The sequence below is a fragment of the Panthera onca genome, chromosome B3 (genome assembly GCF_046562875.1).
Source record: "Panthera onca isolate mPanOnc1 chromosome B3, mPanOnc1 haplotype 2, whole genome shotgun sequence".
NCBI classification, from domain to species: domain Eukaryota; kingdom Metazoa; phylum Chordata; class Mammalia; order Carnivora; family Felidae; genus Panthera; species Panthera onca.
The window spans coordinates 98,004,109-98,017,376 of NC_138344.1; the positions used below are offsets into that span (position 1 = coordinate 98,004,109).

Here is a 13,268-nt window from a genome sequence, read left to right on the forward strand (position 1 = left end):
TTGGCTGGCTAGTTATAGGAAATGGCCTAGTCCCTGAAGAGAACGGCCCTTTCTTGAAAGGTATGGGTGCTTTTCTCCAGACTGTCCTACTGGACCCAAGCAGGGGGGGTCCCTGTGCACTTTCTGGGGTTTGGCAGTCCTCCCTTATGCCCTTTGCCCCATAGCACAGGTACCACAACAAACAAACAAACAAAAACACATAAACACATGCTCCCTCCTGGGGAGGTTGCTCCTTGCCTCCAAGATGAAATCTTCATACTGGCATCAAATTGCATCTGATAGAGACCGCATTCCCTTCCTTCCTCCTTTGCCTCCACACTTTGCCAGGCGACTTCCCTGCGTGGCAATGCATTATGTAGGCCAAACCTGTCAAGGCGTGAACCCCTGGATACAGGGCAAGGTTCTGAGAGATGTTGCTAAATAAACCAAATGGCAAAAAGGTGTTAATTTTAGTGTTAATTGTGTAGTTCATAACCCTGTGGACGGATAAACCATTACTCAAGGGAAGGGGGCTGGAGGTGGGGGGGAGGGGAGCAGGGATGCTGGAGATGGGTAAGCTTCAGAAAAAGGTAAAAACAATAAAGACAAAGAAAAAAAAAAGAAGAGGGGTCAAAGTAGAGGAAAGCTTATACTCTTCATGCAGATCTAAAACTGTGACCATCAGATTTTTGCGCTATTACCACCATGATAAGAAATCTATTTTATTTCGTCGCGCGGGGCGCGCACACACATCCACAGATGTATGGAATACACTGGAAAGTAAAATCGTGCACAGCTAGCCCCAGGCGTGGGTGACTGGCTTCTCCAGCACAGCCGGGGGGGCGGGGGTCACGCCGCCAGCAGCCGGAACCCCGAGGCCCGCCCCAGGCCGGCAGCCGACAGGGCCCCCGCGCGGGGGAGGAGGGCGAGCCGGGCGCCCGCGGGGGTGGCTCGGGCTCCCGGCCGGGGCTCCGCGGTGGCGGCTGGGCACACGGCGCGGCGCCGAGATGGACGCGCGGGACTGCGCGGCCGCCTGGTGGGAAATGGTGGCGCGGAACCTGCGGTGAGTGCTGGCCGCGCGCCGGGCCCGGCGCCCCGTCGTCCCCCCGCCCTGAGCCCCGGGGATGGGCAGGGCGCATCGCGCCCCAGGCGGCGGGCGGACCTGGCCCTGGGGCTTCCCGCAGGGTTCGGGGGCCCCCAGAGCCCTGCGAGCCCCGGCGCCCTTTGGGCCGCGTGATCCTTCGCCTCGGCGCCTGTTCCCACCCGCGAGCCTCTAGGGTTTGCTTTTTCAGGAGCTTACATCCCCTTGGGGTTTCTGAAATAGAGATTTCCAGAAAGATGGCTCAGGTTCCTCTACCGGTCTCTTACCTGCTTTGACCATTGTGCTAAAATTCCGGGCGGATTTTTAAAAAGACCAATAATAGTGACAATACGAATCTACCATGACTCTTAGATGGCATCCACTTAGGTCAAAGGCCTGTCTGTGTGGGCGGAAGGCCAGCTCCCCCAGGGGGAACTCTCTTGGATGTATTTAAAGAACATCCCTCCATAATGCTAAAAATGTATAGTGCATTGAAACCATACCTGTGCCAAGTTCTTACATCCTTTTAACTCTGAAATGTCTGTATCAAGTGGGTTTAAACTTCTTCTTTCTCCTATTTTAAATCCGTGGCTTTAACAGTAATGTTAAACTACCCTGAATCGACCAGCAATATATTGCCAGTCTCATTTGCATTGAATCCAGGTGTTGGTTAGAGACCCTGGACTCAGGAGACTCAGTATCTTGATTTGTTTTGTTGGGGTGGGAAGGTATTGGCATTTCTGTTCACCTTCCTTTGTATTCCTATGTTTTGTTTATTGCTGATTACAAAATATCCAAGAGTCACATCCAGACACCAGGGACTTCACTTTGAAATGTGTGAGTGATGAAGACTAAAACCGATCTTGTCTCTTCTATTCCTTCTGGAGCAGAGAGCAGCTCTCCCCTGGGCCAGCAGTGTAGACCCACACTGACCATTAGTCAGAATATCCTGACTGATTACACTTTTCAACTTCACATTCCTGGGCCTTACCTCCTTGACATGGTTGTTCTGAAAAAGCTGGCATTTTCTGCTTTATCTTTCATGCTCTCTCTAGAGTTGACGGCTGATTATTTAACATTTATTTGGCAGAGAATCAAAGCTGCAGTTCATGCTTTTAGAGAACAATCCACTTTGTTGATAATGGAATGGGACATGGGGAATTGGGGACCCTCTCTTACTTGCTTTACTAATTACTAAAAAAGAAGTCTCAGGAGATGCTTCCTGAAAGAATAAGATACAAGCACATTTCGTCATCTCTACTGCTCTAATTTAAGACCTGCTGAGGCTGAAGCACAGACCGATATCCAGCATCCTGGATCCTTTTGTTTCTTGGAGCCAAGTTAGTTTAGATCCGCAAGCATTCACGGAGGGCTGGCCCTGTGTCTGGAACCGCTAGTCGCACAGGATCTATTGTGATGTGTTGTGTGACTCAAGGAAAACATTTAATGAAAAGGTGTTTTCAGTGATTATTTTTTAATGCCTTGGGGATCTGTTTATTCTGCAAATATTTCATAAGGTGTAGTTGCTACTTAAGATAGACGGGTCCAGGAGAGTAAATCTTCACTTGCAATTGGTTTTCTTCAAACTAGAAAAATGGGAAATGTGCTCAGGAAAGAAGCTGAGGGAAGCCAGTGGGCTATTTCCCTCTTCGTTGCTCCCCATTCACCCCGAGTCTTTGCATTTCTGGATAATTTAAGAATACCCCCCGCCCCCCATGAGCAGGCTGGTAGACGGATTCATTCTTTCCACAGCACTGGCTGTCGCCTCCCCGTTGGGCACTAGTTTAGGCTTGAGCACAAAGAAGTAAATAAAACTGGCACAAATCCCTGCTCTTGTGAAGCTCACATTGATTAAATTTCTTTTCTTTTTTTCTTTAAAAAATTTTAAATGTTTTTTTTTTTTTTTTTTTAATTTTTTTTTTCAACGTTTTTTATTTATTTTTGGGACAGAGAGAGACAGAGCATGAACGGGGGAGGGGCAGAGAGAGAGGGAGACACAGAATCGGAAACAGGCTCCAGGCTCCGAGCCATCAGCCCAGAGCCTGACGCGGGGCTCGAACTCACAGACCGCGAGATCGTGACCTGGCTGAAGTCGGACGCTCAACCGACTGCGCCACCCAGGCGCCCCTAAATGTTTTATTATTTATTTTTGAGAGTGAGAGAGAGAGAGAGGGAGAGACAGAGCATGAGCGGGGGAGGGGCAGAGAGAGAGGGAGACACAGAATCCGAAGCAGGCTCCAGGCTCCGAGCTGTCAGCACAGAGCCCGATGCGGGGCCCAAACTCACGAACTGTGAGATCATGATCTGAGCCGAAGTTGGACGCTCAACCGACTAAGCCACCCAGGTGTCTCTCCCATTGATTTTCAATTGTAATTCAGAAAAGAGAATGAAGCCCTTCTTCTCTACCCTGAAGCTACTAATACGCATTGCTTCCTTCTCCCGTAGGAGAGAGATCCACTTGCAGGACAGTTCTCGGACCCGAGCTAGACAGGGAGCACCGTAAAAACAGCACTATATGCCATGTGGTTCTCGTCAGTGGGAACGCAGGACTGATAGTGGGAAAACAACTGGAGAACAATTACAGGTCAAACTGAGGCCCAATTATAATTAGTGGGAGGGGTGAAAAGAGAGGGAAGGTCACCGTGGAAGGTCTATCTCAGAGAGAGGCTTCAACAAAGAAGAAACCCTTGAGTGGATTGACGGAAGGGGAGGATTTGGTCGGGAGGAAAGAAGGGAGGAGAACACTTAGGTGCTCGGTGATCAATTCATGTTGGCTGAATGAATGGGTACATGGGACGCCTGTGTGGCATTGTCTTACTATTTGGAATAGCTGTCTTGCCAAATGGGGTTAGAGTTGGGCTTCCTAAAGCTGGTGCCTCTGAGCGTGAACATGAATGATTCGCCCCGCAGCAACTCAGGTTCCAAGGTAAGAATGATCCAGTTAGGTTCTGTGGCCCCTGTGGGATGCTGTGCAGTTACAGCCACAGCTGATCAAAGGGCAGGCGAAAGAACACCAAAGCATCAAGGTGGCTGTTTGATGTGGCTGGCCGTTAGCGGGGATTGGGCTGAAATTGCATCCTCCACTCAAATAAGGTCTGTTAGCCACTGGTGACTTTTGATCCCCCGCTGATCTAGGGGAAGTCAAATTGACAACCCCTAGTTAAAAGAAGTTGCTGTGCATTATTGATGCTCCGAGGGATCTGGTCACTCTGTTCTCTTCCCGCAGTGCTTCTCACAGAAGTGCCTTGAGCTATTTGAGAGAAGGGTCCTGTATGAATTATTCTTTAAAAACAGAAACATATTTCCCTCTACTGCTTCTGCTTCCCAAGCACCCTGCTACCTTCAAAAGATAACTTAGTGGGAGACTAACAGGCAGGGTAGCGTGAGTTCAGAATCAGGAGAAAGAAAGCCTGAGCCAGCCAACTGGAAGGAAGCATAAGAATTTAACCTGTGTTCCGTTCTGCCCGTCTGGACTTGATCTGGGGCTCAAAGTGGCTTCTCTGGGGTGTTGGTTTCTTATCTCTAAAATCAGAACAACAATGTCCTCTCCTTCCCACCTCCTTCATGGAGGCTATTTTAAAGTATTATGAAACAATCATTTTCATTTTCTCCTTGCTGATTTTAGGCGTAGGCAGTTGCCTATGGCTGCTACTTGGAGGGCTACCCATTACACTTAGCCCACGTCTCTTTTCCACAGCCTGCAGAATTGCTGGAAATTCATTGGCGATGCATGATCTTCTCCCTTCATGCCTCTTCCAGACATATAAGCACTCTGAATTTTTAGTATTAACACGAGGGAGAATTTCTTTTTAGAGGTCTTTCTTTAATGACTTTGGAGTCAGAAGGCTCCTTGAGAACACAGGAACAGGAAAGGAGAAGAGTGTGGGAGGAAGAATGGACCCTAAGAAAGGCCAAGGGTGCAGAAGGGGAGAAGGCGAGAGTGGGGGTGGTCCTGAAACAACTTCCTCTAAGGACTGAATTTTGTTGCCAGAAGCCAGTCTTGTTCTTGAGGTTCATTTGTGCCTGTGTGGATGGCAAGCAGCATTCACCGGGACTGTGACAGCTCAATGGACATCTTCATAGAACTCTGGGGTCACACCGACCTGTGTACACATGACTCGGCCATTCATTGGCTCTGTGGCGTTGGGGAACTTACTTAAACTTTTCAGTCTCCTCATTTGCAAGTTGCAGGTAACAACAGCTATATTTTAAAATGCTCTGGTCTAGCAGAGAAATCAGGGTTGGTGGGGTGGGGGGGGGGAACAGTGCATCCAAAATGCTTTCCAGTCCCACAACCTCATGATTTGATACACTGAGCAGTCTTTTACATTGACAGAGTGAAAGAGGGAAAGGGATTTCTTTAATGGATGATGTGGATAAAAACTGGAAGCAGGAAGTGGTGACACTGACTTCCTGTGTCCCTTGTTTCTCAAAGGTAGGAGGCATTCAACTCTGATAAGAGATGTGGCTTGAGACCGAGGTGGCATTAGTGACCCCTCATGGACAAGTCCTAACTAACTCGTCTGCTGATGGCTCCTGGTTTGGGTGGTTTGTGTCATGGGAACAAACAGTAGAATAAACAAAATGTGTATGGCCTGCTGTGTCCCATTTCCTGACCAGGCCCCCGCCCTGATGCAGCAACAACCTCCAGGTACTCCCCTGCTCCCCACCCTGCTCCTCACAGCCACTCTTACCTGGGATGTCACGTCAGAAGTGGGGATTTTTCTTTCATTGGCTCATTTCTTCTTAAGACCCAGCCAGAAGACTGGGGAATCTGATGATTTTTCATGCACTGCTTTAGACTAATAATAGTTAACATATACAGCACTAAATCATGATGTGATCAAAGACTGTGGCACCTGTTAGTAGTCTGCATCCTATTTCCTGATGACTTTGGGGTCCAGCCTTGGTCTTCTTTGGGGATGCACTGGGGGAACGGGCCTGACCCTGGTGCATTCATGCCCCCTCCCACTTCTGTTCTGTGAAACCTGGGCTTTTTCAGCAGCTGGTTGGGGCCTTGATTTATTGCCTTCCTTTCCTATTCTCCTTAGTGCCCAGTCCTGATCTGTCCTAATTACCTACAATTCTGTAAAACATTTTGCTTTAATGCCAAGTCACCTGTAATTCCCAGTGTTAGTCTCTGAAATTCTATTTGGTTGTTAAGAGAAAAACCACACCAAGACAAAACTTGGACTAATTTTGAACACCTTGTTTTTGTTTCACAATATCTTTCAGATCCATTCCACATTCCTGTTCAACACTAGGAAGAAAAATTGCGGCTCTGTACAACAGCTTTACTAGTAAACCGTTAAAAGAACACATTTTTCCTCCTTTGATGAACATGCTAATATTTTTTAATTTTTGTAAGTATATATCTTTCATTAATTTGCCTATATATTTTTTCCCAAATAAAGACCTCACTGCCTTTTAAGTTGTGACAATGAAAAAGGCATGTCAGCTATAAAATTGTAGCTAGAGGAGCGTCTGGGTGGCTCAGTCAGTTTAGCATCTGATTTCAGCTCAGGTTGTGATCTCACAGTTCATGGGTTTGAACCCTGTGTCAGGCTCCACACTGACAGTGTGGAGTCTGCTTGGGATTCTCTCTTTCCCACTCTCTCTGCTCCTCCCTCACTCGCACTTTCTCTCTCTCTCAAAAATTAAAAAAAATAAAATAAAATTGTGGCTAGATTTCAATGATCTGAAACCTGTTTAACACTGGCTTTGGGGTCTAGCATGAATCCTTGCAAACTGTTGGGGGGAGATGGATAGAAAAACATGGCCTTGTGGGTGGGGTTTAACTTCAGGAGCTCAGTCTTCATATTAGCTGGTAATATGGATACGTTACTGCTTGGTGTATTCTCTACTTTCTTGCTTCTTCATTTTACCTGTACCCCTTGAAAGAGAGAGAAAGCAGAGAGCTGGGGTGGGGAGACACTGATGTGAGTAATCTGTTTTCCCATGTTTTTTCTACTGAGTGCTGTTAATTAATGTAACAGTGTACATTGTAACAACACAGTCCTTCCAGCGCACAGCCAATGCTCTCACTGCCTGGTCCCACAGGTATGTTGATTCTGGCCATCTCATGGTTTGTGGCTAATGATTAGATTTTATTTAGTGGAAACAGTAACGCTTGACATAGGAAGAATCCTCATTCCTTTCTTCTAGACCCTCTTAACTTTTTAGGGGGATAGTCTCCTTTGTTTTTAGCTTAAGACTAGGCTAAGGATTGAATAAACTCTATTATGGTCTATCACACTGGTGCTATTTTAAAATCTTGCTTTAGGGTTTTTTGTTTTCTTGTTTTCTTGTTTTGTTTTGGCACCTCTCCTGTGGGCTACTCCTAGTTTATAAAGTAAAATACTTTGCTAAGAATTTCGTGTGGTAGCTTGCAACTTAGAAACCATGTTAACCATGAGACTAACTACTTTTTTCGATAGTGATTGAAAGACACGGAATTTGATTTGGGGTGTTGATAATGACTTCTGCTTTCTAGTCAAAGCACCCTTTCTTGTGGATTTAAAGAGACCGGAGTTAAAGATTGCTCACACAGTGAACTTCTATATCAGAGTCGAACCTGGGGTGATTCTGGGAATCTGGTGAGTGCACTGAGGGACACTGGGCCGCTTCACGGATGTGGTTTTCATGTTACAAGGGCACGGGTGAGCAGCACGGTGTGAGTCACCTGTGGAGAGGTTGGTGTTTCTTGCTGTTCCATATACCTTCCCTTTGTACAGATATCTGACCTACCTGAATTTGCTTCTCACTAATTTTACCTTGGAGTGCAAAGTCTTTTGGGTGTTGCTCTGTGCATTGGCTCTTTCACCGGGTCTGAAGGACCTGCCCTGCCTCACTCTTCTGCCTTATTCCACACCAGCCTTCCTACACTATTGCAGACCTGCTGGCCTCCTTGCACACCAAGCCACACTCTCGCAGGATATGCTCTGAGTGCAACACTTTGCTCCCTCCTTTCGGCCAGCTAACTGCCTACTCATCTTCAGGGTCTCCATTTCAATGGTAATTTGGTAATTTTCAATGAAGCCCTGCCTCATCTCCCATTTTAGGCCACCTGTGCTTGTCCTGTACGGCATTTATTCCCACGGTAATTCAATCAGTGCTTGTGCGATTATTTGGTTAATGCCAGTCTTCTTTACAAGACTGTAACTTTTGTAGGTGACTTTGTTGGTGGGTTTTCACTGCTTAGCACAGTGCTTGGCACAGAGAAGACACTCAACTGTCAAAATCATGAGCGTTCTGTTGTTTGTTTTGCTATGCTAATGTCAGTATTTTTTTCTGTTTGGTTCTACTACTTGTTCTTGGCTGCCATTTTTCCAGTGTCCTGTTTTATGCTTCCTCTTCCTGAGTTCAAACGTGTGTTCCTAGAATGTGTGGAAACCAACATGGGTTCACATAACTTCTTCCTAATGTGCACCGTGTGGTTCAGCTAATTGTGCTGGCATTTGAAAATCTTTTTATTCTTTGCTCCTGCCCTGGCTTATCCAGCTGGCAGTGATGCCTGTCCTCTCGGTGCTGATGGGTTTGATGTCAGACTTTGTGCCCCTAAACGGTTGAGAGGACTGAAGATTTATCATTACGTAGCCAATTCTCCAAGTCCCTTTGTGACATGTCATATGGCAGGATTTGCGTCCTCAGGATTCGTTCACTGATTTAACAGGGTGGAGGAACTGGCGTTTAGGCAGGTGTTTAAAATCACAAGGTCACAGCTTTCTGGAGAACAGCTTCATTTCACACTAAAGTTCTTTTCTCCTACCTAAACTGGTTTCCCTTTAAATTCTTTCAACTTGTTTTTTTCAGCGAAACAAATAGCAGGTGACAAATACCTATTGTCTTTTACTTGTTTCCACCCAATGGACTTCATTTCAATGGACAGCACCTAAGATTCGCAGTCTGGGAAGATTAATAGGTTTAGGCATCAGAAGAACTAAAACAGCAAATGGTTAAAAGGGATTGTTTCTGTGCATGAGGGAGGTGGGGGTAGAGTAGTGCTTTCTGCTGTAAGATGTTTGTGGTATTATATTTTAATTTTTACCAGGTGCATATAATACTCAGAAATTTCTATACATAAGTATGTAGTATATATTTATACATATATAAACATATAAATCTATATGATTGACGTAAGGAGGGCTTCAGACTTTGGCTAGGAAAGCCAATTCCCTCTGTTTGTTAAAACCTTTCCTTGCTCTTCAGGCACACGGTTCCCAGCTGCCGGGGTGAGGATGCGAAGGGAAAGGACCGTTGCTGGTACGAAGCAGCCCTTCATGATGGCAATCCAATCATTGTTTATCTTCATGGCAGCGCGGAACATAGGTCAGTGCCTTTGCTTGGAGTTTTTTGTTTTTTAAAGAGAGAAGTAGCATTTCAGCCCCATAGGGGAATAAAAGGCAGAGCTCAGTTTTCAATTCTGTAAGCATGCCTCCATATAGTCTTTTCTCCTTTGTGGAAATTTGAGGGCGTTCTGGCAATAGGCTTCTCTTAAAAAAAAAAACCCTACATATTCCATATGTAGAATAAAGTAGATCTTTAACTGAAAGACTAACTTCTAAAATTTGGATCCCAATTTCAAGGAAGGCAGTGGTTCCTTTACTCCAAAGAGTGTCTGAAATGATGAACTGAGCCCACGGATAACTGGAAAGGGAACAGGCATGAGATATGGGGAAAAGGAGAGCAATTTCCATATCAATGGTCTTCTCACAGAAGTACATGGAGATTCCTTAATTACCATGCATCCTATTAATCAAATGCATGGACTCCCTATGAGACATCATCTGGAATTCTGACCACTGGTACTGGGGACCATCTGACTGGTTCTAGTCTAGCATACTGATGCCTCAGCCCACTCTCTGTTGTTCCATCCTTGCTTTGTAACAAAGAACGCCTCCCTGAAGTCCTGCTCCCTTTTGATGTGCTGCGGGAGCCTCCAGTGGGCCTGTCATCGGTGATGATTATCAGCTGTGACTGCATCGCTTTGGGTTGGGGGAGGGGTGACGTGCCTCAGAGACCTACAGACCCAGCTCTGTCTCTGAAGGGACATTGCACACTAAGTGACAAGCTCTGGAATCTGCCCCTAGGCTCTGTTGCCTGTGTCTTTTTTTCACTCTCTTTTTCTGTCTTGATGGCTTTCTCAAGACTTGACTTTGCACCAAGGGCTTTCAGGAGATGTCCATTTTAGAGAGATATTTACAGAGGCTTTCCATGAAATTCAACATCTTTCAACACTGTTTAACATTGTTCTGATTGGGCAAACTTGGGCACGGTGCTACAGTGTATGTATTTGGCCCACACGTTCATTTCTGCCCCTCTGTGTGAATCTGCTGTTATCCCAGATTTACTGGCTCTGGGGTGAGCCCCAGCTTCTTCCTGTTTCCTGCCAGAAGTCTCAGCTTGCTACCAGCAGTACTGAGCCAAAAGGAGGCCAAATGGGAGGTCACCAGGACCTTGGTGAAAATAGTGGTTCTAGACTTGGGACCCAGAGAAAAACCCCGGAGGGTCCCTGAACCTCTTCCACAAAATTGTACAGAAAATGTCAAATGTTAAGCTTTTTCTGGGAAATGGGCCCATAGCTTTAATTACATGTTTTAAGGCTCCATGATCCACGGAAGTTGAAGACACTTGGCTCTAAAACAAAAATTCAAATGGTTTTTAAAAGAATCCTCTGCCTTTTGAATCATCTTTGTCTCCCTTTTATTAATAGAGAGTAGATGATATGGTTATTTGGGGGAAAAAGGGTTTCTTGTACCTTCGGGACTGTGAGTCTGTCTCCTTCACTTCATCTTGCACTTAATGGCAGGGTGAACAGGGTATAGGCACATCTTAGTTTAGTGAACATGGCTGTGTCATCCTTTGTTCTGAAAAGCCACTTTCCGGAACTGATTTTCCTTTAGCTTCTAAAAGTATTCTTAGAAATAAGTTTTGCTGTGTAGCAGTGAAAGGAAGTGGATTACCAGTAGTTAATCACATGCCTCTTTTGAGAAGCACTGGCCACCTGGGCATCCGGCACCCATACAGACTCACACAGCAGCGGTGGGGAGCCATCCATCATTCACCCTGACACATCCAAGCGGGCTATGACACCAAAAACCATTTCCCTTCCTCCTAGTTATTAACTTTCCTAACCTGAAAAAGAAAGGCATGAGGTCAGATGCCAGAACCATGATAGTGATTTTTATTGGATTTGTCATGGTAATTCCTAATTCTTGCTTTTTTTTTTAATTGGTTTTTTTTTTTTTTTTTTTTTTTTTTTTACCTCCTTTACAGGGCAGCTCCTCACAGACTTAAGCTCGTAAAGGTATGTCTGAAGGGGCCTCAAGGTACCAATTCTATGTCTTTATTTTTTCTCTTTTGGGCTACAGCCACAGATCTTTCTCAGCCCTCAGCACGGATATCTACTGAGAGCTCCTGAGAGTGGGTTTGGTGTCTAGTGCTCAAAGTCCCTCACATGGGTTTCTCTTCCTGCAGTCACCACGGGGGATGAAAACAGAAGTGAACATCTCTGAGAACCAAAACACTTTCATAAATATATTACCTTCATCACCAGATGGAGTTGAAGACCTATTTGATTTTTCTGAGGGCTGGGAGGAGGGTTGAGAGAGTATATTAAATGTGAAAGTTACTCCTATGGGAAACAGCCCCCCCCCCCCTTTTTTTCTTTTAGTGGAAGAGGATAAAGACATAGAATGTCTGCTTTTAAAAGTCATTCAGGGGGCACCTGGGTGACTTGGTTAAGTGTCCAACTTCAGCTCAGGTCATGATCTCATGGTTTGAGGGTTCCAGCCCTGTGTCAGGCTCTGTGCTGACAGCTCAGAGCCTGGAGCCTACTTCAGATCCTGTGTCTCCCTCTCTCTTTCACTCTGTCTTTCGTGCTCTGTCTCTCTCTCAAATATAAATAAACATTAAAAAAAAAAAAAGTCATTCAGGCTCTGGCTTCAGTCCCATGAAGGGTTTTGCAAGTGAAATGGTGGCCACACTGCTCTTCTCGCTAGCCTGCTACCTGACTACAGTTTGTGGGGCGCGGCCCCTGCATTTCCAAGTGTGGGGGAGCAGGCTTTCCACTCAGCCATATCTGACTCATGGCTGGTAGGGCAGCTACCTGTTCATCTTCTCCCACACCCTGATTGGGTCACCTCTCCCTCAGGTGACCAGGCTGCTTGTCCAGTTATTGACCGCAGGACCTGATCTCTCCTCCCACATGCCCTCCCACCTCAGAGCCCTTTCCTGGCGTGACAGCGTTAATGGGAATCCTGCCAGGCCCAGCATGGCCAAGTGCCCCCTTCATCCTCCCTCCCTTATTCAGACAAGAAACTCCTCTCTTGTCTATTCCTCCCTGTCTTCACTGCCTTCTCAGACTGACTCTTGCGGAGGAGTGGTGGTCTGGATGCAGTTCTGCCTGGGATGATCATGTCTATTAATTTTTAGGTTTGCTTTCTACCCTGCACCTCACTCTCCACACTTCCTAGGCCAGATGGTGGTGAAGCTGATGTCCATGAGAACATGTGTTTTTCCCTCTCCCACTCTTGGCAAAGCTGAATTGTATATCCCCTGTGTGCACAGAAAGGAAAAGAGTCGTAGGTGTAGGTGTGAAAAGTAGCCAGGTCATGCTTGTGATAGTTGGGGTGGGAGGGGAAGGTATGATAAGACTTCTTCCCCCAGGCCGACCCTGGATACCTTGTGCCATGGTCATCATTTCCCAGCCTGACCAAACATCTTAGCCCTTCATTCTCTTCTTTGAATGGATGATTTCCTTTAAAAATTAAATCTTGGGGTACCTGGATGGCTCAGTCGGTTAAGTGTCCGACTCTTGATTTGTGCCTAGTCATGATCTCACAGTTCGTGAGTTCGAGCCCTGTGTCAGGCTTTGCGTTGACAGTGTGGAGCCTGCTTGGGATTCTCTCTCTCTCTTCTCTCTGCCCTTCCCCATTCACATATGTGCCCTCTCTCGCTCTCTCAAAATACATAAACTTAAAAAAATTAGATCTTTACTATTGTTGTCGTTCCTCTCTTTCTTCTTGCCTTCCTTCCTTCCCTCCTTCTCATTGTCTCATTCATTCATCCATTCATTCATAGCTTCAGTCATTCAACATGGCTGTTTTCATTAATTTGTAATCCACCTTACCGTCTTTATCTCTTTATATAAAGTTTTTATATAACTGTGATTGCATCTGCATGTAATTTTATGTTGTGCTCTTACTTA

General features: G+C 45.9%; 1 protein-coding gene across 2 annotated transcripts in view; it reads left to right on the forward strand.

The window, feature by feature from the left end:
• The first annotated feature begins 760 nt into the window (after nt 1–760).
• ABHD12B (abhydrolase domain containing 12B) overlaps nt 761–13,268 on the forward strand; it is a 29,835-nt gene continuing 17,327 nt past the window's right edge. The window contains exons 1-5 of one of the 2 annotated variants that reach the window (XM_078448253.2): nt 762–1,042; nt 6,296–6,423; nt 7,554–7,656; nt 9,269–9,388; nt 11,336–11,366. In XM_078448253.2, coding sequence (XP_078304379.2) covers nt 987–1,042; nt 6,296–6,423; nt 7,554–7,656; nt 9,269–9,388; nt 11,336–11,366 — 438 coding nt within the window. In that variant the 5' untranslated portion in view covers nt 762–986. Of the gene's footprint in view, nt 1,043–6,295; nt 6,424–7,553; nt 7,657–9,268; nt 9,389–11,335; nt 11,367–13,268 lie in introns of both variants that reach the window. The other variant, XM_078448254.2, reaches the window with a different exon arrangement.